The 27,086-nt window shown below is 39.9% G+C and overlaps 1 protein-coding gene across 8 annotated transcripts in view; it reads right to left on the bottom strand.

Moving 5' to 3' along the window:
- lama2 (laminin, alpha 2) overlaps positions 1-27,086 on the bottom strand; it is a 210,794-nt gene that overhangs the window by 75,762 nt on the left and 107,946 nt on the right. For 7 of the 8 annotated variants that reach the window (XM_084377871.1, XM_084377872.1, XM_084377873.1 and 4 more), the window contains 8 exons: positions 26,734-26,820; positions 16,952-17,163; positions 10,986-11,092; positions 8,826-9,098; positions 7,703-7,883; positions 4,635-4,771; positions 3,529-3,660; positions 2,557-2,661 (listed from right to left, as the gene is read on the bottom strand). In XM_084377871.1, coding sequence (XP_084233997.1) covers positions 2,557-2,661; positions 3,529-3,660; positions 4,635-4,771; positions 7,703-7,883; positions 8,826-9,098; positions 10,986-11,092; positions 16,952-17,163; positions 26,734-26,820 — 1,234 coding nt within the window. The remainder of the gene's footprint in view (positions 1-2,556; positions 2,662-3,528; positions 3,661-4,634; positions 4,772-7,702; positions 7,884-8,825; positions 9,099-10,985; positions 11,093-16,951; positions 17,164-26,733; positions 26,821-27,086) is intronic. The other variant, XM_084377875.1, reaches the window with a different exon arrangement.

The following is a 27,086-nucleotide window of genomic DNA, read 5'->3' as shown; positions in this document are numbered from 1 at the left end:
GTTTTAGCATTTGTCGCTGTCTGTGTCGGGAAAGCTGTCATCAGCTAGTGACAGAGAGGATGAAAGCGAGTGTCTCCAGCCTGGGAGTGACGGATATTAAATATGTGCATGTGTTTATGTGTGTGTGTGTGTATGTGTGTGTGTGCGCATAAGATCGATTGATGATCGAGTGGCGTGTGTGTGTGATAATGTGATCAGCCTGTCACAGTGAGGACGACAGGAGTAACAAAAAGGTGTGTGCGTGCCAATATATATGATATTTACAGCTATAAAAAATCTGGTAATGACGCATGAAAAAAGAAATATGTATGTGTATATTATATATGGATGTATGTGCGCATGTATCTATCTTTTTGTGTGTGTGTGAGCTCTTTTGTGTGCGCGAGCATATGGAGGCCGTCACGTAGAGATGCCTCACTCTGTCTTACTCAGTTCTGTGACATTTAGTGAAATAATTACACACTAACACACATGCACACATATACCAAAAAAACACGCACGGGGTCTCTCAGCATCCACAGATAAAGTGCACAGAATCCATGAGCAGTAGGTTTTAAATCTGCATTGACATTTAAAAATCTAAACATCTCCTGGTTGGACTTAAAACCATAAATAACACCAATTTTCTCAGCTTCTCCTCCGTCATTCTCTCAAACTTTAAGCTTTCTGCAAAGTCGAGGAACAGTTGCTCGACAGAACGCCAGTGAGTCATTGTGTTGTTGTCATTGGACGGGTAAACTGGGCTGATAATTCAGGCCGGGGATCTAACGTCAGTCCAGGCTAATCTCCACATTCAGTACATTTGCAACAGACTGGGGATACTGTCAGCGTTGTGTTGAAATATGTATTAAGTTTACTGTTTATGTAAGTTATATAAAAAATGGAGTCTTTAGGTTCAGAGTTAGTCAACTGCACTTCCATAATTAAGGCACCAGCTCTGACTGGACTGTTTATCATCATGAAGCTCTGGAGTCTCTGAGTAACTGGAGGCACTTCCAACTGACAGACACAAACACAAGAGTACGCATAAGTCTTTATTTTCCTGATTATTTTTGTGTACATATGCATCTATTGCTACATAGCATGATAACAACTCGAGAAAGGCATGCTATTGTGATATGCTGAGGGCGTCCCCAATCGTATGTTTTTTTCTTCAAACACCAACCATGTCCCCTGCTCGTGATATATGTAATTTTACAGCATTTAGCCGCACTTTATTCTCTGCCTTTTCCCATTCTGCTCAACCTTTTCTCTTTCTCTCCTGTGCTTTCCATTTCTGCGCGTACTGTATGTGCATGCGACTAATTCATACGTTCTGAGGGATTACGGCTGCCTTGTGCTGTTTTCTCTCTGAAATCTCTGGAATTTTCCCAGTGCTACCAATTGGCAAGTCTGTGCCTGGTAAACTGACATAGCCTTACCGACTACTGTACATCTCACGTCTCTGTTCTGATCACAAGCTTTACAGTAAAGTGCTGAGCCAATCAGTGAATAGTGTGGAGTGTTGAGACGATGAAGCATGTAGCGAATGATTCTGCAGCTGCGCGGTCTGATTGTGGTGGACGGCTCTGCAGACATTTAAAAATATTTCCAGCACCAGTGCCTTCCCAGTTGGAAACAAAGACTAATGATAGTCCAGAGTTTATTCACATGTTGAATGAGCGACCTGTCACTTGAAGAACAACACCTACATCTTCTTTCAGGGCAGCGAGCAAACGAAAATTGTGGGTTGGCACTGAAACGCTTTAAGAGACCTTTTTACTTTCTTTCCTTTATTCGGTTAGCTCAGTGATTCTCAGTTTGACACTGAGATGAATTTGAAACACAAATTTGGAAATAACACCTACTGTACAGTGTGAAAAGTTTTGACTTGATCGAACTTGTCCACGGGCAGCTTCATCACTGAGACAGCCAAGCTCATCAGAATAGACGTTGTTTCTTCTGTGGCACCACAGTGTTGCAGGGTGTGTTTTTATCACTACAGCAATCATTTTTTTGTTTAGATTTTTTCTTTGTAAATAAAGCTTACAGATCCCCTCCAGATATGTTTTAAGATGTATATAAAACAATATACTTTGACTAATAATGTGTTTCTGATATGGGTTTTCCACAAAATCAGTATATTACATTACAATCATTAAAATTACATTTACTCCACCTCCCTCATCAAAAGATTCTGAATCTATGACTATGCAAATATGTGTCATTTCAAAATGTCCATTGTCGGTGTATGTGCAATGGGGGCTTCAAGTTTCCACAACACACTGTATGCTGAATATTTGATTGGTTTTCAATGCATCTGTGATGTCACGAATCATGCTTGTAGGCCTGTGTCTTAAAATCAGCTCATAGAAATGTACACATTCAGCAGCTAATGTGAAAACTAATGTTAAACTACACAGAGAAACTCAAACATTCAACTGGAAAAATAAGAAAACCATATTCTTGACTGGAGGGGGATGTCTGATTTACCAGTTGTATATGCATGACAGAAAAATGGGGAAAAAATGAAGGCCAAAATTCATGTATGTGTTTTCTTGTGAGTGTATGCTGTACCTTGCAGCTACACTTTCCCGTCCGATCGGCGCAGGCACACACTTGCCTCTCCAGGTCGCAGGTCTGGCTGTCCGATCCTGAGATGCTGCATTCGCACTGGGTGCACTGCAGGAAATATGGATGCAGACAACGCCAAGCTTCTGTTATCAACAACATAGCAGGCTGAGAGAGGAGCTAGCAGAGTGTGTCCTAGCTTTATGCTTCACCAAACCATTAAACTTCACTTCAAAATGAAAATGTTGCCATTATCTTCTCACTCCCACGTCAGTCCAAACATCAAGTTCAGTTCAGGCAAACACAAGAAAAAACACAGTTGTCCAGTTCTTTTCCCTTTTGACTGAAGTGACTGAGCTCCAAAAGGGGTAAAAAGACAAAATGACCATGAAAGTTCTCTGAACACTGTCTTTTTCAACAGGATTATTAAGTTGTTTTCATTCTGTTGCCAAGCTTTTCATGAAAAACTATTTCCAAACCCTTTCTCTGCCTTGAAGCTTCACAATGAAGCAAAAAACCGAATAAGAAAACTTGACTGTGATTGCACAATCATTGTTTTTTGAAATCTAATTTAAACTGAGAAGACTTCAATGAAATTGAAAATTCCGTTGGGAAAGTTCAAGGGCAAATGAGGCTAAATAAATAAATGTATTATGTACAGCATGTTGTTCATGTTTTCCTTTCAAGTGAGGTACAGTACATCTGTTGAAGAAATATAAGCTGAAGCTACACAGAAAGGTTTGCCTAATGTCTAAATGTAACTTAAGATTCAAAGAAAACGGCTGGTGTGATGAAACTATTAGACCTCTATCAATCAATCTTTTATTTAAAATCCATAATAATAGCATTGTCATGTCTATTATCTCTCACTTGTCCTTATAGACTTCCAGAGATTCACTACAGTGCAATAAAAGCACACTTTATGCTAATGACAGTGGTATTGGCAGTGTGACATGAGAGCTGATAGTGATCACCCACCTGAGGAAAGTCTCTGTATCCAATTTGACATTCATTGCACTTCTCCCCTCTGAAGGAGTCACGACAGAAGCAGCAGCCTGTGTTGACGTTACACTGCTGGGTCACTGAGCCGATCACATTGCAGCCACACTCCTACAAAACACACACAAAGACAGGGGTTATCATCTGTTGTTGGTCTTCAGGTGTAAAAATGATCTTTGTTCAGATGTTAGAGCGTCAGGCAGACACTCAGACGACAGTCGACAAGTTTCCAAGACACAAAAGTGTGGAGTTTAATTTGACTTCAATGAGGTAAAAGATGAGTTTGCATGTCTGAAGTTCAAAATTCATAATTCTCCATCACCAAAATTCTGCATCTGAGTGCAGTGGGTAGAGGAGCTTTCTGTTTGTTTTTCTCAAGTTTGTTAACACTTTTGTCGTGCCTAACTGGCTGCTCTGTTGCAGCTTTGTGTTTTGCTGTGTTTCACTTTGTTCTATTGTTCCTTTCAATGTTTGTTTTGTACCACTAAGATCTGTTGCATCCCTCTTTGCCATTCCAATGCACCGTCCGGATCAATCTGTTGTTAAACTGAGACTTACAGTGCTTTCATGTTCAAGCCTCTAATTGCTACTAGTCTACCGCTACTTCTAATACTTCACTGTTATTGCTGCCTCACGGCCCTTTGGTGAGATGCTTTCAGTGCGGAGCACTTACTTTTTAAACACTTTGAACAAAGTCGTGCTACAAACCAGAGAAGTAGGGGAATTAAGATCGACAGAGTCAGAGAAATAAATGTGATAAAGGGAGGGGGAGCAGATCAAAGGGCTGTGTAAACAGACACTGTGGTAATAAGAGAACAGAGGAAGAGAGGGAGCGAGGGAGCACAGTGAGAGGACTTTAGGAAGGAAAGTAAGAAAGGGAGAGGAGGTGAAATGGAGCTCATACATATGTAATTTGCGTCCAAACCTAAAACATTATATTGTGATTTCCTTTGATTATATTTACTACCCACTTGTTGGGGTTAAGTTTGTAAGAAAATTGAGCATGAGCTTGAGTAAATGTGCACAGTTACTGACTGGGTTACACAAACGCTTGCAGCTGTTATCTGGAAACGGTTTTAGCGTACCGTGCATCCGGTGGTGATATCGTGGCCCCAGTGGTTGGGGGCGCAGCGGTCGCACCTCTCACCGATAGTGTTCGGAGGACAGATGCACTGTCCCGTGTTAGCGTCACAGTTATCCCCGACATGACTGCACATGCAGGCTGTATGAGAGGAGAGAGAGAAGAGAGACAGTACATTTTAAATAGTCCTAAATAAATGATGACGACACCTCAGTGGCGTACCTGTAAAAAACATCACTTAAAAGCTAACTTCTTTTCCTCTAGCTTTAAGGAATGAGGCAACAGCATGCATCTGTTTGGACTTGAACTGTGACTTTGCCTCTATGTGTTAGAGACATCTGCCACAAGTAAAAGTGAAAATGTTTATTAGATTGATAAAGAGGTGAATGCCATGTACATGATAAATTACGTGGGTAGCAATCATGCAAAAACACATTTGAATAACAGGTTTCAGGAATCTGAAAGCATAATTTATTTAGCATGCTGTTTATTGAAACACCCATATTGCCCCATTTCAATTTATCCGCTACCAATTAACTTAATCAATCACCGCCATTCCCTTGAAAACGCAATTGCAAAATGTCGCTTAGTACACTGGTTGAATTGGTGTTTTAGCGCTCAAGAAATGTGAAGTCATCATAACAGGAGAGTTGCATTGTTTTGTTAATTTCTAGAATTGATTAAATGACGTGAAGCTGCCTGCAATTTAATGGAAGGACACCTGATGAATTGACGTTAGTTATTTTTCATCTGCAAGTTGTGGAAATGTTGGAAACGACGTGCCCGCAGCCTGAATCCTATTTGTATTCAGATTGCCTGCAGTAAATTGCCTGGAACATTAAACACAAGGCAGCATATTATTTCTGTAACCTGACCGCTGACTGTGGTGTTGATCTTGAGTTGAATCGAAGCAAATAATTCTCAATTTTCAAACTGTCTTTCTGCTGTATGACTGTGCTTTCTGGCTAACCTATTAGTGTTCTTCTTGGCTGTCAATAGTGGTTAGCATCAATAATATATGGCATAAAAAGATATGTGGGAAAAGATATATGTGGGATGCTTAATCCTCATTTTGGGCAGTACAAGTTTGCTTCACCTGCCGCCTCGGTTGCCAAGTTTTTAGGGTTTATTCAATAATTTGAATATATTCCCTTATTTAAAAAAAAAAAGACTTGGGTCTGGATTAGACATTTAAAAAATGACTAAGTACTTTTAGATGACGTAACACACCCTCAGGCAACCAGAGAGAAATACCTCTGCTCATGTAGCAAAATCTTTTCAGTCTGCTTGCAGTAATAACTGTTATTCTAAAAAAGATAATCGCATCTGACTTGAAGGCTACAGTATCTATTAAAAACCAACATTTGTCTAAGCTAGGACTTGCATGTTGAAGCGGGCTTATTGTATGTGTGTCACTTTTGCTCAAAACAGCAATCTAAAGTTTGCACACAACCAAGCCACCATCAGCTGCTGCTCATACCGAGTGAGGCTGCTGTAAAATCCAAGTGCATATAACAGAGCCAGGATGTATTCTATTACTTATGAAGATAACTTTTAAGTTGTAAGAGGAGGAATTTGCCATTTACTATTTTTAAAAGTTACACATACTTTCAATATTTGGCACAAACTGTATTTACATGCAGTTCAAAGTGACCCATACTTTTCCCCACTAGCAGATTTACAGTAGCTGAAATTTCAATGGAAATTACTGTCTCTGATTTTCACAGAAACTATACTTCCTTCACACATTTGCTAAATAATTCCATCTCCACTTTGAACACGTCCAGTGCCAGCGTGCTTCAAGTTTGAATCAGTAACATGCTGTACAATTTCGGCAAAACTTGATGTTCAATTTGAGGTGTCAGTACCGACCTGTGCCTGCTGTTAAATCCCTGCTGATTAAACTCTGATTAACCGCTACTGGAAGAAGGATCTTCAGTAAAACTATGGAAATGAAATTACTTGGAACATTTGTAGTGACATGTATAAACATGATAACAGGACGGGAAGTATAGAGATAAAGTGCTGAAATAATTTCAATGAATAGAAATGGAAAACAAAATGATCAATGCCCTGCAATAAACATAAAAAAAATGTGAATTTGACCTTAATTCTATTCAGTTAATCTAAATGATGTCCTCACGTACAGTCATTATCAGCCGTTTTGTTTGTTCACCGGCCAAGACGAATAAGAAATCTTTTAGCTCCATATTTTATTGGTCATGTCTTATTATTCTGTGTGTTCGACCTTCAAAGACGTTCATATCAATCAGCAGATAGTTTCTCTTGGCAACGTCTCATCTTCACACCGTCTCGTAGACACAGTGGTTGGTCCTGATTCTCTAATTTGACCGTTCTTTATTGCTCCCCTCCTTCCTTCTCCCCTCCACCCCTCCGTTTTTTTTATTTGTTCCTCCCACCATCTAAGTGTTTATGCATATATGGATGGATGTTTTGTTTGATGTAGCGATAGCTATTGCCAAGATGCATGTTTCATAACCCTGGGGAAAACTGCAGGAATATTTATAACAGATATGTATAATATATACAAAAAATATAAAATACATAATCAGGAAGTGAGGAGGTTATGAGTTTTGGAAGATAGGTAGTTTGTGTTTTCTGCAGCAAACTGATGATGCTGTGGAGTTACAGTGTAGATACAAACTGTATCGGTTCAGGTGAAACCCGAGCAGGAAGAAATGCCGACACTCACTACAAAGCAGCGCTCGTTTAACCAAAGCCAGCGGCTCATATTCAGAACAAATTTGCAACGTTTTGCTGTGATGATGTTTAGCTTTGTCCTGCTTTTGAGCCAAAAAAGAGTTGGCTTTGTACTAATTATAAAACTGCCACCATGATATGAAAGAAAAACATGCATTTTGCATTCTGCTTGATGAGAATTTGTGTCAACTTTAAATTGAAAAGAAAGAAGAACAGAGCAGCAGTTTAATAAGGAGAGCATTCTGGATTGCTGACATTACTTTCATTGCAAATTACAATATAAATACAAGCCAAATCCACCAGCTTTGATTTTGTCAACACTCTCCTTTCTTCCCCACTGTTTATGCTTACGTGTGCAGCCGCCCTCCTGGAAGTTGAAGAATCCACGTGAGCACCGGTCGCATTTCGGTCCTGTGACGCCCGGCTGACACCGACACTGACCGTTCTCATCACAGTCAAACGACTTGGAACCAAACGAGTTACAGTGACACGGGACGCACACTCCACCTGTGGTGATGCCATGCATCTGGGGCTGGAGAAACACAGACAAGGAAGAACAGGTTGTGAATGAAGTTGAGAGTAGGCGGTGGAATTAGGTCGAGACACGTCACAGACACACTCAAGCAACTTAGGGACGAGGAAGTTATAATGGCACAAGATGCAAGACTTGTTTCTGAAGACTGATTTCCAATCTTGCCAAGATTTTTCAGTCATTGTGGATAGAAAGGATGAAAGATGACTTTGAATTGTATTCATCTTCAGCTTAGAAGCCAACTTCAAACTGCAATAGTTCTGTTTGACTGTCTGTAAAATGCATCCTTGTTTCTGCTAAGGAAAATAAAAAACAGTACATGTTGGTTCATCAGACCAGACCCAGACGTTCACAAACTGGCCCCTGAGCTACAGCATGCTGGCCAAGACAATTTAATAGCAAATCCTCTGAAATATTGCCAGTTAAGAAAATTTGAGGTCCAGTTCAGCTAAAAATGAGCAAAAATAAATCAGCTTCCTGGATGCAGAATCATCAACATCACCATTATCCTAAAAATAATGACATTTAAAACTCAGCAACAACATGCCTCTTAGACACTTAAAGACATTTTTGATGACGTCTCACACACAACGTTATTAAAATGTGTAAAGGGTTGAACATTATGTTTAAGTTTCCTGCATGTTTTACTCAGGGGCCTTAAATTACAGCTTACACTCAGCAGCATCTTCAAACGGAAATGTCTTTCGCAGAAAAACACAACCATGCAAGAAGAACCTTGACAGAGAACATGTGAAGCCGCCTCCATTTCCATGCATTGTTTTAAAAACTTAGGCTTCAAACCATCACATCCACAAATACAAATCGTTTGATGCTTGACACACCTGTAATGTGTTTTAAACGCAACACAAATATCTATAACATTTTGGCACACCCATGCTCCTTTAAACACACCAATGTCACACACCATGCAGTGTGCGTTACCCCTCTCTTAGGCCTGTACGCCCCCCTGGGACAACCCCCCGTACGGGATGAACCCCCCCATCTCTGCTGCACGGCTTCTATAGGAATCCGCTCCACCGGCCTTCGCGTCTCCCGCCTCTCGTAACTCTGGCGACGCAAGTCACAGCGTAGGCCCACGAAGCCCGGGCGACAGATGCAGCGGCCCTCAACATCACAGCGCTGAGAGATAGAGCCGTGAGGGCTGCAGCGGCAGGGCAGACACTCCTGACGCTCAGCATCCCACCAGCAGTTAGGCTGGACCAATCACAGCGCAGAGGGGTGGAGGGGGGTACAGAGGTGGGGACCAATGAGAATGAGTGAGCAGGATGAATAAAAAACAAACTAAAAAGCACAAGAAGTTAAAAAAAATGTTAAAAAGAAAGAGAAAAGACAAATACTTGTTTTTTTGGAGATTATCATAATCACTGTATTATTGATACAATTACTATATGCTATGCTAGCAATAACTACTCTTCCTTGTTTGTATGTATGTATCACTTTACCTTTTACCGCCTGAGAGCTGACAGAGACAAAAAAATGATGAGGTGCAGGAAAGTGTAAAAATATTCAGACTGAATTCTGCAGGGCACTGATGAGTTACAAGAACTTAGAGGGTTTTCTTCACATTACTTACATTATGTAAAAATTGGCTAGCTGTCAAATTCATACTCCTTGTGGGAGGAAAATATGATTCTCCCAGGTCATTCTGTCCTCATACAATAGGACGTCATACGTACCCTGTACAGAAGTTAAAGTCTAGATAAGGATAGTGAAGCGTTCTCTATGAGGGCATATCTCATGGTCTCTGCAACCTGGTCAGTCAAAGCTACTGTAGATATATCTACAGAACAGAAGTTTGACAAACCAAGCCAAGGCAAAGCTGATTGTTTGTGTACAACTCGTGAAGAGGCCTTCGATCTATCTATGTTAACAGACTCAGTGTCTGTGACCTATTTACCGCCTACTCCTCTGGCTAGAGGTGAGGAGAACTCTGCACTCACCCCCCTTGATATGTTGTTAAACAGATAACCATGTGCTGTAGATATAATGTGATCATTTGGGAAGACTTGTTAGGATTATCATGGCAGATCTTGTTTTTATAAACTTTCTCAACGTAAGTCATCGGTCTCTCCGAGTCTTCTTCATCTCTCCTGAATGGTCGAACGAGCCGAAATTCCACAACACTCCTGACAAATAGGGGGCAGCATATTATCAGAGTAACCGCTAACTGCTTCCAACTGTAGCTGTCGTTAGCTAGTAAGCATACAACTGGCGGTTGTATAAGCTGACTAGGCGTTCAGAGCACCAGAGAAGTGTTAGGGTTGTTTGCTATTGGACTGTTACTTTCAATGGTACTTGGGGCTAGCTGGTTAGCATGCTAAGTTCAATAGATATCTCTGCAATGCAATACAGTTCATTATAGTTATTATAGTTCATTTTTGAATGTTTCTAACAAAAAATCTTGCATATTGCACATTTAACGGTACATATAAAGAGATGATAGATGAGACAAGATAGAAATGTATTCGTCCAGAGGTACAAAAATATAAACACTAACAGTAAAGGTCATTCTTGGTGACTTGCATACAAACATATATGAACAGTCAAAAATAGCTATTAGGGCTGCAAGTAATGATTATATTTACTGTCCATTAATCTGTCAATTACTTTCTTAATTAATCGATTGGGTGTTTAATCTGTAAAAGATGGTGGAAGATGAAAGATGAAGAAAAATGGTGAAAAACGGTGATGAATTTTTCCCAAAGTCGAGGACGTTGTACACAAACTATAAAATTCAGTTAACACGTTTCTGAAGTACAGGTACAGATTCGGTACCCACAACACTGCTGGCAAACTAAAAAACACATTCGATGTGAAGTGATGAAAAATATAAAATGTAATACAAGAAAGAGCATTAACAACGTACTGTAGATCTAATTGGGGTTAAAATACTGAAGAACACAAGTAGTCCATTAAACAAATGTGATACTGCAAGATCACAAGAAAAAGGTGAAAATTAGTGCCAGAGATGGAACAGTATATGTGGAAAATACTGTAAATGAATAAAAAGGGTACACAGAAAGACGCCAACACATATTGGAACTATCTGTAAAGACTATTGGCATTGGTCAAAATACTCACCATGCACTCATCGCACTTATGTCCAACCACATTTTCTCTGCACTGGCACTGCCCAGTCTCCTTATTGCAGACCTCAGATACAGAGCCATTAGTATGGCACTGACAGGCTGCAAGAGAGGAGAGGAGAGATTAGAAACAGCATCAATTATCACTTCCTCGAGGAAGAATTTCTACATGAGTACATATAACAACACGCATTGGTTGAACAATAGCACAAGTTGGTGAGTGTGTTTACTTCACACCACAGCAGGCTGGATAAGAGCTCAGATCCAGCTTAAGGTCATCTTCAGGATTAGCTGTTGATATGCACTTTAATATCCTGCTGACTGCACTTGAGAGAAAATCTTCTCTTCTCCAAATAGATTCTTCAGTCTAGTGGGTTGACTTAGTTTTGCCAGACTTTATTTTGTACATAAAAACAGAGCCAGCTTAAGTATGAGCCTAAATGACAAAGGCAACAGAGTAAAACATCACATTTTCATTAATTTGTAAATGTAGATTTGTAATGTTTGCTCTCATTGAGGGTGAACATGAAAGCAAATGAGTAAAAACAAACAGCAGTTAGTCAGTCCTCCGTCCAGACAAAGTCCACAAGTTAGGGTCCCAAAAGTGCATTGGAAGAAGACCTCCATAGCTTCGTGGTACAACTTGTACTATTTGGAACATACAGTACACAATAGCTGTATTGTATTCTTTACCCTATTTGTTCAGTACTTTGTTGTCCTAGCTTGTTGTCGTGTGTCTATTACTGTGTATGTACACAGAGAGAAATGTAAACGGGAGTCAAATTCAGGACTGATAATGACCTTGTGGTGGGGTTGGAGATTGCAACCAACTAAACACCCCTCGTCTCGCCCTCCCCTACACTGCCCACTTTAACGTAAAAAATGCAAAGGGCAGTCTCTAGAGGCAGTGTTTGCTTTGTTCATTCTGGGCTACTGAAGAAAGTGAAGTCCAACTGATACTCGATGTTTGTGGCCAATGATGTTACTGAAATTACAGAGTGAAATATTATGATATCGATATATCAGCCATACAGCATACACACTTTTTTCCACACACTGGACCCTTAAAGTGATGACAACCTTGAACCAAAACGCCCCGATTTGATTCCAGCTGAGGCAATTTGTTTCATCTCTCTCTTTCACTCATTTCCTGTCAAAAATAAAAGCCCCCGTAGTACCCTAAAATTCACCCTATTTCCCAACACTGGCAGAATTTTCTTCCTGTGTCCAGGAGTTTGAAAAGCAGCTGGCCTTTTGGAAGACTTTTTTTCCTTTCTTGATGTCAGTACGTTCACTATACAAACCATAAGAGGATTCTCTTCTCTACCTCTGCCATATTTCTCTGGCAATGAAAACCATTGCATAACATTCAGCTCCTGGCCTTTTGTCATGTTTGTGTAGTTTTTATGCTTCCTGAATGGATTAGTTGAAGAAATAATCCAAACTTACTCCATCGTACGACCTTTTAAATCTTTCTCTCCGAGACACTTCGTATGACTTTATTCAACTTTGTGTGTTCGAATCCTACTAGAGAAAAAAAAGACACACCCACACACACGCCAATCAACCCATTACATATACAATTAAGAGCTTGAACATCACAGCTCCCATCTGGTGGGTTGGCTGTCAGAAGCACACGCACGTACACACAAATATGCCCGCGAAAAAACATAGACATCTTCTTAAGAAATTAGTGGCACACATCACATAGACACACATGCGCACTTGTAGCCTGTTTTACCTCCTGCCTCACTACCGTTAGATGTGAAAGAGACAGAAGGAGAGACCTGAGTGTGGGATGGGTGAGTGAGGGTGGTACAACAGATGTCCAAGCACACACACACACACACAGAAATATGCTCAAATATACGTACAGTACACAAAATACATTGATTTCTGCCTCACACGCAAACGCAGAGAGGCACGCACGTCCTCCCACACACACATGCAGATGCACACGCCTGATTAAACATACAAGAAAACGTGTACATGTACGTTGCACACATTCTCTCACACACACAGTCTCTCACCCCCCTAGCTTCACCCCTCGGGAACCATCTGGACTCAGTTCTGTCAGTCACTGCAATGCGAGCCTTGTTGTGGGATAAAATGTTGCCTTTTGTTGTGTGTTTTTTTTAATTCATTTTCAGTTCTGGCCTTGATGGTGGAGATGACATTTTTTTGCAACTTGAAATACATTATGTTCTGTTACTAAGCAATCAGCAATCTGTTATGTAAACAAACTGCTAGTAGCTATTGTGCATCTAGTCTATAACATGAGGACTACAATTGTGAGACATACAGTCGGTATACAGCCTATTCAGTATCCATACAGTGTTGTATATGAATACTAAATTGAGTCCACAATCAAGGTAAACAAGTACACACAGAAGTGGCAATCTTCTATATAAGCATGCTAATAAAATGCGGTTTTCTGAGGCCAAATGAGCTGAAATGTGTGTAATAATTACATCATAAGATCAATTACATGCTTGATATAAGTTTCCTGTTTGTTTGGCCACAGCAGCAGAGTTGTGTCAAATGCTCTTGTGCTTTTGGTTTTGGAATGGGTATTAAAAAAAAAAAAAAAAGGCACCACCCTGCAGAGTATCACTGTGCACAATGCATCAACATGTGGAGGAATCCAAAGCTTGACAGACCTGCTGTGCCATGAGCTGTTACAGTATGAGAAGACAATCACTGTTAAGGGGAGAGGCTTATAGAACAGTCAGTTCATAGATTGTTTTGCCCCTAAATCAGACCATGTTTTGTTTAAAAGTCTTACCTCATCAGGATATGTAGATAGATGCAACTTTAAATACAATTCTGCATATATTATGGTTATATCAAGAAATGTACCGTTGGACTTCTTTTGTCTTTTGTTCTACGAGCAGCAATAGTGTCAGCTGGTAATGTTTTCACCTTGTAAGTCTGTGTGTATGCCTGTCATCATGGCAAAATGTGGTTCCAGAGACAACTTTTGTCTGTGGACAGATCTTTTGTCAACCGTCACAACCATGCAGGATGCAGTCACAAACCTTTACAGGTGTATAGTTGAGATCACTGTATCCCAGTTTCATTCATTACCATCCAGTCTAAAGCTGGATATACTCTTTACGATTTGAGTCTGTTTCTGACCAGATATTTGAGCTGCAGGACTCATCTAAGAGTATGACTGTAACTCAGCTTCGTCAGGTGTTGTTTGCTGTGCAGTGTACAGGAGGGAGCAAGGACTGATCAACTGCTCCTGACTGACCATTCCACATTCGGATGAATTTCTGACATTTCACTTGCACAGATGAAGCGGCGCCACGAGTTGATTCGGCATGTTCAGTATCTGTATTCTCTGTATTCTTAGTTCAGAGCTTCCATGGTGACATGACATGTGGACTGAAAACATGGCAGCCAGGTTGGTCGGGCTGTGGAAACAGCCAATGTACCTCTGTCACGAGGGATATGAGTACAAATATTGCAAATATTTTATGTTCTGATGAAGCTAGCTAGTTTGTTGGTATTACAGATACATTTTACAGAAAGAAAAAAATATGATGTGTTGTTCATTTATTTTTTTAACGTGTACATTTTGAGGACTTAGGTTGTGGCTTGACGATCAGATGATGTCTGCCTAGCTTAAGACATTAGATGTAACTACAGAGCAGCTTATGATGGGATCACACTGGCCATGATGCCAGATTGGTGTGTATACTGTGGTGGCAATGGAATACATGAAATGAGAGAAGTGAGCTTGGCGACAACAGGTGAACTGTACCATGTTTGACATTGTACATCCCAGCAAAATACACATACAGTGCAGTATGTGTAAATACTGACATAGGTTAAAAGTTGAGGATGCAAGGAGGTTAGGAATATTGAATAAACCTGACACAGTTCACCTGTTTTCACCAGATGTTCCACTTCTCCATACAAACCAATGTTGTGTTGCGGCTGGTGTGATCCCATCGCAAGTAAGTCTCTGGTTAAATGCAAAATTCAATGGCATATGTACAAATGCAGGCTGTGATTGTTTATGACTCTTTTAATGCTGCAAATAATCTGGGCTTTGGCTAGGATTGAAACAGATGGTTAAAAAGAGTGTTTTCAACAGTGTTTTTCAGGCCCATCATTCCCTTGATAAGTCCGAGGCTCAGCACAGAGCACTGGACCAGTCCATTAAGAGTGGTGAAATTGGAATTGTGAAATCCCCAAAGAGTTTATTGATCTACTGTATGAAGTATCTATGAAACATTCATTAAGTGTCAAACACACAGGAAGCATAATTACATTATTGAGTTACTCCACATCCACTTTGTTCCAGTGATTGGACAAATGTGTGACAGTGCAATTCACACGTCTTTTCAACGACTTGCAAACGACTTTTTTCCCCATGTGAGAAATGGTCGGAGGAGTTAATTGTCCTGAGTTTATTTCTAAAACAGATTGCGCTGTGGCCAAGTTTGCTTGCAAAATCAAACCCTTTCCCATCTGCTGACAGAAATAAAACTGGACCGCTATTAGGGCGAGACACAAAACGGCTGCATCAAAACTGGCCGTGGATGGGAACTCTGACATCAAAAGAAAAAGTAAAGGATTTTTACAGTCTAATAGCGCACAAATGGACTTGGCCTGAACTCTCCTGCTCCACTCAATAAAATTCATTAAGACTGGGAGCGAGAGGGGAGAGTGAGGATGACGGGAAGAGAGAGATAGACTGACAGAAGCAGAGAGAGAGAGAGAGTTGTGTTTTAATAATTCCTGGTGGTCATTGGTACAGGATCAATAACAACCCTCAAACTCCCAGACACGAGCAGCCGATCAGCACTGTAGGAGAGCAATAGATCAGGCTGATTAATCAATAACCATTTAGCTGGATGGAGAGGGGAAACAACTACAGAACAATGGACTATCAAATGCACATTAATACCCCTTTGTCAGCCTGTCTGCCTGCTTCTGAGCGTATCTGACGATTTTATTCATCGGCCTCGCCCGTCTCTCGCTCTCAGTGAGGTGTCTATCTGTTAGTCTGTCTGTCCGTCTGCCTCGCTGCCAGTGCCACTGTTTTCGTCAGATTCTGATGAAGATTTTCACAAACAAGCACCATCTGTACGTCTGTATCCACTGCCATCTCTCTCCCCCTCTCTTGTTCAGTCCCCTTCTCTCTTCTTTACAGGTATATATATATTTTTTTTTACGCTCACTCTTAAAACACAGCTGGCAGTCAGTCGGCCGCTCCGACATCACACCTCCTACTGGCACAGCTGCTCGCCGTTGCACAGTTGCACACATGCACGCACAGAACACCACACACTCCAGATGGTGCACTATCTACTCAATGTTTCAGTGAGAGGATTAAAGGTATCATTTAGCGAAAATTGAGTTTCATAGAGGAAATACTACTACTTTGCTGAGACACTAAAGCGCCAATATTGGCTTATTTTACAGTGATTTTGCTTTTTGAAAAACTGATGATGTTTTCCTTCCCCCTCACTATGTGTAGAGTTGTTTTTTTAATCTGATTACAACACCTTAAAGTCATTCTGATGGCGTACTGTTTATAGACAATATCAAGACAAGCTGGTTCAATCAATATGTTGCTTTTGCACAATTCATTTTCAGTGTCCCACACTCGGTCTGTGGGGATTGGAGGTACAGTAGTGGCGTGCAGTGTCTTATTTTACCCTACCACAACGAGTAGCATAAGTTATACATTTTCTTACAAATATGGGCTTTAATGTCAGGATGATGAAACAATGTCTGATTAGTCCACCGATCAAATCTTAAAGGGGCACTATGTAGTTTTGGAGGAGAAATTTAAACTCAGAATTTTAATATTTACAATATCAAGGCAAAAATACAACCTCAGGAATGTTTATTTTTTCCATAACTAAATAAACAAGTGACTCAAACTACAGCAACAAATCAAAGCTACTGACATATTGATAGATTTGATGTCTGTTTACTTACACTGGCAGTTTTTTGCCGTGATGGCGTCTCCATAATATCCCTCAGCGCAACTGTCGCAATCGGCGCCGCCATAGCCTCGTCGACAGCGCAGACACTGGCCTGTGATTGGATCACAGCTGCCAGGTATGGATAGGTCCAGGTTGCCATTGCAATCACAGGGCTGGCAGGAACTTCCTGGTACAGATGGCTGGCCGAAGAATCCATTGGAACATCTAGAAGGCAGCAGAAAGACACAGAAAAGTGTGACGATGCTGATTCTTATTGGATGTACTGTATAATAAATAGACAGGTTGGTTTCAAATTTCTGACTTTAGCGCCTCCTAGTGGTGAAATCAAAAAGACACTTGTCTGTGCTGTTGAGAATGAAGTGAAAGATGAGATGAAAAGAAAAAACGTGCCATCAGTGTAATCTGACAGCTACTATAATCAAATCTACACAGAGGGGTACCTCAACAATTGGTCACTATCCCATTAGATGTGCTTTCAAGTCGCAACAAGAAGTCATCCTGTTGTTCTCATTCTCAGAATACAAATTCAGATTGAGATAATACGGCTTCATGTCTTATTGAAAGAGCAGGCAGTGCAATAATATGTTCAGAGAAAATACAGCTTTGCTCTGCTTTCATGTAGGAAATTACGTTTGAAAATGCAGTTTCTCTCGCTTTCAGTTCTGCAAGAAAATGTGCAGCGGCTCACCTTGTGTTCTTTCTTTTGTAGCTGACAATTGCAGAAAACAACTCTCAGATCTCAGCAGGTAAATATTATCAGCAGTATTGTTTACATCAGGGGCTGGCATGTACAACCAGAGCAGGCAACAAATAACCAATCACAAAAAAAGTTGTCAATTAAACTAATCTAGCTCAGTCCATGAGATTTATCAGCATTGCTTGGGTGCGTCTTTGACCATTCAGGCTGTTCAGCTGAAGGTACCTGTTGGATGTATAATTCATAATACATACGCACTTGCATCACATACACACAGACATTAACTCATAAATACACACATAAAGAGCTGGGGGGGAAAAAAGTTAAATCAAACACCAGCAGATATGAAATGAGGTTTATAAAATGAGCGTTTGAGATTTTTACAGAGAGATTTAATGTCTCCAGGCAGTTCAGAAAAAGGTTATTCACAGCAGACTGTTCAGGTTTTACTGAAAATATTCATACAACTGAAGTACTGTTTTAAAACAGAGGAAATATCTAAATGCTACTCCTGGCTCTAACAATGACACAAAATCAATGCTATAATATACATGTATATGATAGGGGTGAACGGTATTCCAATTTTGTGGTGTCACTGTCTCCAGTGTTGAGTTTTTTGATTTAGAAACACACACAAACTGTTGTGTGTTTGCAAATCTGGGATCCTCGATTCTTGCACCATTACAACAACATGTCCGTGTGCAAGTGTGTGGGGCCTTTCAGCTACTGTGAAGGCCTGCTGTGGTTTACCAATTTAGATATTTTGAGCTCTCCTTTTCTTTCCTTTCATTTTACAAGGCACGGAAATTTAACATAGTTTTTATAATTGCATTCTACAGCGTACCCTCGTATCTGTGTAAAAGTGCACTCGGATTGTTCAATTAGTCTGTTTGTGTTGTTTATTACAGAAAATATTTGGGCTATTTGTTATTAATTTGGGTGGATTTTAAGCAGTTATTGGGTTGGAAAACATCAGAACAATCTGGCAACACTGGAACCTGTAATTTTAGCCATTTTCCATTTATTGTAGCATGCTTAAGCAATGTGGTAGTGTTTAGTATTGAGGGACAGTCATGTAGAGTTGTGTGAATGTTAAGCCTTGTTTGAAGCCGATTAAATAACCAGAGTAGTAGGTTAGATGTGTGAAAACTGATTTTTCACGTTCCTCGTTGTGCTACTGTAATGCAAGCTCTGCTGGCTCTGTTGTTAACGTAACACGAAAGCTCCCTCTGAGATGCCTAATCCTACCCCTCGTCTTAAAATGAATCACATTACAGTAACGTTACTAGAATGGCACTGCGCATGCAGGAGTATGCTTCATTTTTATTCCTAGTTGAAGCCATTTTTTATTTTTCCCGTTAATTTGACAATAAAGTGAAATGAGATAGAGTCGTGTTTGAGTGGAGAATCCATTTCTCTTATCTTTGTAATACCTTTACTGCAAAAAACGAAAATGCCATATAGCACATCGTCTGTTCATGCATTTTATCTTTAAAAATCAATGATGCATGTTTCGGTGGTGTCCTTGGAAGGCAAATGTTTTGACTGAGAATAATCGGGATATTCTGTTGTACCAATAGAAAAAAGAAAATTTCAAAAACTATTTTGAGTCTTTTATGTTGTTCTTTGTGTTCAGTGATTAGAAATAACTGAAAAAACATCCTCTTGATTGGTATCGTTCATCAAAAGCGAAAATTAAAAATGGTTGTAGGCACCCTCGAGCAAGGACAAATGACAGTCACATTCCAGGATTTTCATTTAATTATTTTTTTTTTTTGCTTTTCAGCTTCTTTTGGTTTGATTATTAATAAGAGGGGGTCCAGATGTCGCAAATATATATTAACCTGAGACTGCTGCGCCGTGTCAAGAGCCACTGAAACCAAATAAAACAGGCCTGAGCTGAAATAAAGCTCTACGGGCTGAAAGGGGAATAGAGATGAAAGAGGAGAGGAAGAGGGGGAGAGAAGAGGGGAGAAAGAGATGGACGAGGGGGGGGTTCACATTGAAAAGAGAATTGAATTTAGAGGAGGAGGGAGACGAAAGGACAGAGAGAGGGACACAGTCAAGAGCAGCCAGCCATTATTACCACTGACCCTCCTTGGTACTCAATAGAACTGGTTTATTAGCTTCCGAGCGTGTGCATGTTGCTGAAGTGTGTGTGTGTGTCTGTGTGTGTGTGTGTCTGTGTGTCTGTGTGTGTGTGTTAATGTATGTGTGTGTGTAATGCTACAAGTACATTCTTCTAGTCAAGTGGAGAATCGTACTGGCAGCAATCTCACGTCTTTGTAGGAGAGCAGAGGAGGGAAAAATGTGTTTGTGTTTGTATTTAGCTTCATTTGCAAGATGAATTCTCACTTTGAGGCTTCTATTCTATTCTGTTTCATACTGTCAGCATTTTGTGTGTGTGTGTGTGTGTGTGTGTGTGTGTGTGTGTGTGTGTGGTTACTTGGGCCTCAAGAGGAAGAGAAGGTATTTATAGTGGAGGGTCCAGAGTGTTTGAAGGAGATATATTGGGGAGAGTCAGACACCTGGTCATAGCCTTCAGAGTGAGCAGGAAGTGGACGTTGAGCACAACTGGTAGAGAGTTGCAGGGGGAAAGAGAGGGGTTGGGATCCTTAAAGTTATGTTCTTTTATTTTTAGTGTTATAAATGGGGAGTCGGCGCCAGGGGAACGACAGGCTCTGCTCCTCCCTCATACATTTTTTCCATAACTTTTAAAGCATTGCTCTCCGTGTGGCGCTACTGTATATACCGTGTTAAAAGCAGAAATTGGGGCAGCTTTTTTTAGTAAGTAAAATGGGACTTTCATATGAATAAACATCTTGCAGTTATTTTGCGATTTGCTTTTAAAATTATGCGTATTACGGCAGGAGAATAAGAAGATCAAATGAGGTGTGGTTTTTGTTTCGATATGACACTCGAGGCTGCCAAAGCACAAGGCTCCATCATGTTGTTTGAAATCGCCTCAGTGTATTCTCAACACAAAGAACAATTGTGACTCTCTGTATTGAAGTTCTTCACATTCAAGATTAAATACGTAGCCTACTTTGGGTCGTCAGCATGAAAAAAAGGTGTTGTAGAGCTTTAATTGACTAGAAACCTATTTTACCATATAATGAACTACGAGAAATGAGCACATACTGCCTGTGTTTGAACATACATTTTAATATTTAAGGATATTTTTCAACCTTCTATTGTTGCATTATTTATTCATGGATATTTAATGATTAAGAGCAGGGTGCAGTTGTCTTTTTGCGTCATACTGTTTATTATAAAAGAGGGACAGAGAGACTTCACAGTTTCAGTCATTCATCTTTCTGCCCCAGACGCACAGTATTTAATATTCTCAAAAAAGTGGAGTTACATTTTTAAAACTGATCCAACTACTATGATGATGAGTTCAGAGACATGCATTTCAGCTAATGCTTTGCACCTGATACCTATTACTAAAGTAACCATTACCACTGCTACCATTTCCTCTAGTAACAGTTAATTCATGTTACACAAATAATCTAGTTAAATGACAAGTTTCACTCAAATATGAAAGTTATAGTCATGATCAACCCATCCCCAGCTGTTTTAACATGAAAAAAAAAACAACAACCGGAAAAAAAAACCCAAACAAACATTAAATGGCTTTGTACACCCTGTGCAGCGTAGTCCAGGTATCTGGAGGCCGTAAGATCCCAAATGTATTTGCAAAGACGTTCTTTACACCCTTTTAAAAGCTGCAATTTTCATTGTAGCTGCTCAGCTCTAAGTGTTAACACGTACCCAATCTGAAGTGGGTTGCTTTGCATTGAGCTGTCTGCGCATTGCAGGTGTAAATAATGCTTTTCAAATCAATTTGGCAATTATGGAACCATTTTTTGTCCCCATCTACTTTAGTTGTTTAGTAGAACGCTGCAGCGCTGTTTCGCCTTGAAGCTCCAGAAATTATTTGTAAATTACGAAAATTACTGTCTGCATTGGACGAGTAGATAATGACTGAATTATCATTTCTGATCAAACTTTTTCTTTAGTGCTAAAAGCAAGAGTACAAACAAGCAACCTGATGTTTTTCCTCAATTCCTGATCAAACTGTTGACTAAACTGGAGGTCTTAGTGGAAAATAACTCAGTGCTCATGTTACTAGTTTCAGCTGACCTTATTGTTGTCATCACAGCGATCCAAAAGATCATGCTGACCATGATGCACTGCCTTAAAGGGTAGTCTCATTTCATTTGACCAATGTTGTTTTTTTTTCCTTTTGTCAATTTTAATGTCGTTGACATTAATAGAAATACATGTGACACAATCAACAATAAGCACAACCATCACCATTGTTTCCTGTTCGCCTCCAGATGAAAGACAGATCTATTAAGCCCCTCACGTCCATCATGCTAACAGCTAGATGACTCACCGAAATCCAAGTGAATGTGTAAAATCTGAAAAAAAACACAAAGGACCAATAGCATCTGGATACGGCGGCAAACCCCAGACAGCACTAAATGATAGCTTCCAACTCAAAGTGTTTTAGCCGACTTATTTGTCAGGCAGCTGCATTAAGCAGCTTTCAGCTATATTCTAAATGGCTGTTTATGGACAGGAAATTGAAAAGCAGAATCACTTAGCAGCGAGTGGATAGTCTATTAGCATGGGAGGAACAGAGTAGCTTATTCTGTTAAAGCCCATAATACAGACAAATTGGCACATTATAATTAATTACTACTAACAACAACAAAAGCACTGCAGATAATGAAGTGTAATGGCAGGTAGTGCATAGCAGGTATCAATTAGACTAATAAAACAAGAAACAACCAACTGCTGATTACCACTTTAATACTGTCATTAGTAATATAAAATATTATTTCACATTATGTCCGCTCCGGCACACTCTGAGTCAATGCTGCGACCAGCAGCCTCTCTTTCTTTCTTTCTTGCTCTTTCTTTCTCCTTTTTGTTTACCAGCTGTCTTCTCTCACTGACTAGAGGCACCATATGGCATCAGAACAGCACACACACACACACGACCACAAGAAAGTAAATACACAGATGTATTCTCTCTATATATAATGGCAGATACACATTTACAGGCACATACACACACGAACATATCCATACACATATGGCTCACAAGCTCCCCAAGAACGAACACCATCATTGTTGGAGCTTTACCTCATTTAGATGCATTAAAACACACTTTTTCATACACACATTCTCATGGATGTATATAGGAATACTTCAATATCTATCACTTTGCATGCCGTCAGTCTTACTTTTTCCCTGTTGCTCTGTACTGTATCTGTCTTTTTTGCAAAGCGTTTTGCTTTGTTTTTACTTTTGTTGTTGTGTCGTTTGCGTTTGTTTTGTTGACGCTTAATTTGCTCTGCTTTTATTGCCTCTAATGTTTGTGTTCTGCTTTAACTGTGCTTGCAATGCCTTGTATCATGATGATTGTTTTAAGACTTGTCTCTTGAATTTAGGTTGCCAACATCACTGCTGCACTGGGACTACAGTATTCAAGGCATTAATGGCGACGGAAAAGCAACACACTGCGATCACAAATGCTAGTTTGTGCTTTTATCTTCGTATGTAATACTATATTTGTGAGTAAAATGATATTAAACTGCAATACAAAGTTACCTAAGATGGCTACTGACCGCTGAACTATTGATTGACACCTTGTTTGACTAGTTAGAGCGTCTATGCCCAACCTGTGGCCTGCAACAGCCAACAAGTGATTTCATAGACAGGAGACCCACTCCTTGTTCCATCACCTCTCTCCTGAGCCACTTAAAAGTAAGCCTCCAGATGATTGCAGATCATGTAGCCAATGAGATTTCATACCTGTGAATATATAAATCAAATGTTTTAAAGCCTTAAGCTTGGAAATTATGGAAGTTTATGTCTTTGTCTTTGTAAAGACTGTTTTTCCACCTGTTATGGACCTACTATTTTATATGCACAAAGTTAAAGTAAGTAAGGAAATAAAGAACTATAATGAGTTTATTGCTCCTCTTACTCTCAAGCAGGGGTATTTTGGAGGTCACAAAAGGGCATTTTTTCCCCAGGCGCCTGGATATTTAATTAGAAAAACATGTGTTAAAAGTCTATTTTCAGTGATATTGTTATTCAATTTAAATTTGTACCATGTAAGATTATATGATGTGGACCTGTTGTGTTTTCAAGCTAATAGGGCCAGTTATAGGTCATATGCGGACTTAAAAAATAAATGATTCAGTGTGTTCAAACTCCGTAGATCAATGACAGAAGCACTTACAGATTTTCTCTGAGAGAAAATTAAGGCTGTAACCTTTAAAAAGAGCCCAAAATCATGCCTGTACTCCAAATAGTTAAACAACAGCTTTGAATTTACTTCGGGCTATACCAATTTAGGCATTTTAGGATCATTTTACATACATTTTCAGGAATGGTAATATGCACGGCCCCTGAGAAATAAGATGGATTAATAAATAAAATAAAATAAATAAATAAATAAATAAATGAATAAATAAATAAATAAAAAGAGAGGTGGTGAACTTTTATTGGTTGGGCCCCTCAGTCAACACCAGACCATATTAGTCATCGGCTGGGTTGCAGTGCGGAGCAGATGCCTCTCTGTGACAGACAAAGTTAAAAAATGGACCGACAATGAGTCAGTTTGCTTTCCGGCAGCAAATGAGGTTTATAAAAAGACTAAGAGCCAGACGGAGAGATTCTGCTGTGGACTGTACGGCGAGGCATGTCAACTATGCATGGCAGCGAGCTGAGGCCCTGTGTCCACCAGCAGCTCTCTATTAACTAGCAACACACAGCAAAGACCTGGATAACAGGCAACTCAACACATAATGATCAGTGTAGGTAGCAGGGTGTCGGATATCTGGTATTTACCTTTTTGATGGGACAAATCTGGTTTTCCCAACTTATTTAAATCTCCCTGGTCATAATGTCCAGTGAAAATAGAAGAGCAAATTTTCACGTGGAGGGATTACATACAGAGTTTGGAGCCGTTTACTAGTAGGAGGAAAGCTCAGAGTATATTTTTTATCAAACTTTTGGGATCTAAAGTCAATTTATCTTCACTCTCACTTCCCAACCTGTCTTGCAGCCAAGAGGTGTGGAGGGGCCATCCTCCACTGTAGGGTGTGATGTACTCTAATAAGTCTTTGTCCTTGCTGACTGCTAACTGGAGAAGAGATACTTTATTTCATAAACATACAAAGAGGAGTTAGGAAAAGACCTATGCATTGGTTGACCGGCAATATGGGCCAAATTTTGCCAATCACAGCTCGGCATCGGTATTTGCATACATGTTGTTTCAGACAGTAAAGTTTACTGTTAAAATGTCGGCTATCCTGCCTCCATTACATATCTTTGTCACAAGTTTTTGATAAACACATTTGAGGGATAATTGCAAAAAACGTATGAATATCCATCGATATACCCATATCAGATTTTTTTATTCCCTAATATCGGCATCAACATCGGCCTCAAAAATCGAGTATCGGTTGGGCTCTACAAAAGACTGGAGGAATAATAACAGAGTCTCTGGTGAGTGCTGAGTATAGTCAGTGGCAGAACTGAGCACAACCACAGACACAGGCACACTTGTTGCCTGCCGTTGATCACTAGCTTACGGCTAATGTGTAATAAAGTATTCTGGCTTATTAAATAAGCACAGATGGCCCTGCTGCCAACACAGATGAAAATTCACTTCACTTAAAAATCAAACAATTCTAGAGACGGATAGTTAATTATTAAGTTTCATTCCCAGGTCATCAAATATGGACGCTCTGGCTGGGTAATGCATGGCATCAGCAGTTTCCATGACTTGTTTTGAAGCTCTGTAACACAGATATAATTTGACTGGAATTTCTACTGTTGGTCTAGGACATTGAAAACGGTAACTTCCACACCCACACACACCTGATACAGACTGATATTACAATTTAGAAAGTCATAACGTAACAAGATCATGAAAGAATTTTCATTTGCTACTATGAACATGATTAACAGAAAACATTCACTGGTAGTAATGAACAACCTATAGAAATGTAAAACCTCGGTAACAGATTATTCAAGGCCAAACAGCATTGCAGGAGATTTAGAGTCCGGTGAATGCAGTATTCTATAGGACTGAGAAACAAGATAACGCACTCCTCTTTTGACAAGAATGTTTTTATATATTTACAGATATATGAAACTAACAAGGTCACTTTGCATGGAATTATTAATACAACTTATTCAGCAATTCCATCTGCAGTGATCGCAATCAAGAATACAGTATCAACACATTCAGTTCACATTCAATGTTCAGCTGACCCACACTGCCATCCAACAAAACTGAGCACAAGGCTTCATCTGAACTTGCTGCAAAGTGGACTTTTCAGAGCTACACGATTTAACTTGACTGCTTCATTAATTATAACGATAATTATGGTTTTCGAAATGGACAAATACTGCACGCTGACTCATAATTTCAGCTGTGGGCAGTTTCAGTTTTAACAAAAAAGTCCAAATGAACTGTATATCAGCGAGCCTGGGTGGCGAAAAAACTATATATACACATATTGATGCAGACCATCAACACATGACAGTACAGGCTGACGTTTTAACAAGAGTAGCGTTGAGACAGACTTCTCATTAGCCCTGGGTGGGTAAAGAAGCTCACAGCTAATGGAACAAGAACGTCACTCAACTAATAAATGTGCCGAGGACAGAAAGCTGGATGGACAACGAGACATCCAGTGCTCAAAAAACACTTAATGAGCAGCAGAATGTGTTTTCATTTAGGGAATGGCTGACTACAGACCTGGTTTATTTCCCAAATAATAATTTCTTTGAATGACAATAAGATTGGCTATTTTTGAGATAGCAATTAGGTCATGAAACATTCTTCGTGATTAATGTCCAAAGAGTTATTTTAAAATGGTGTCAAAACAGATTTAGATTTAGATAAGCAATGATGCATTGAGTCATTTCCAGCTCTACACCTCCGAATAAAGCTTAAAGGCAAATAAGTCAACATAATGGCATACATTTTAAGCATAGTGTTCATGTGAGTGTGTTTTTCTATTTGTTTGTGTGTGTGTTACCTGTCACATCGTGGTCCTGTGTATCCAGGCTGACACTGATCGCACATCAACTCCCCTTCTTCACCCAGGTGGCAAGTGGGACTGAAACTTTTGTAGTTGCCATGAAGACGTTGTTGTTGTTGTTTTTGTTGAAGTTGTTGATGAGTTCGGTAGCGTTGTCCAGGTGTTGGGAGCGGGAGGAGGAAGAGGAGGAAGAAGAGAGGACAGAGGCGAGTTAAGGCCATTGTTTGTCTCCTCACACACGCAAACACCTGTGTCCTTACTTTCACTTTCTAAACATCACATTCGCACTCTTCCAGAAACACACACTTAATTTCCTCTCTCACACACCCACAGGTCTTTACTTCCACACA

This window comes from Pagrus pagrus (assembly GCF_965226575.1).
Source record: "Pagrus pagrus genome assembly, chromosome: 16".
Taxonomy (NCBI): Eukaryota; Metazoa; Chordata; class Actinopteri; order Spariformes; family Sparidae; genus Pagrus; species Pagrus pagrus.
Note: the sequence above shows the minus strand (reverse complement) of the source record. Positions and strands in the feature narration are given on the sequence as shown.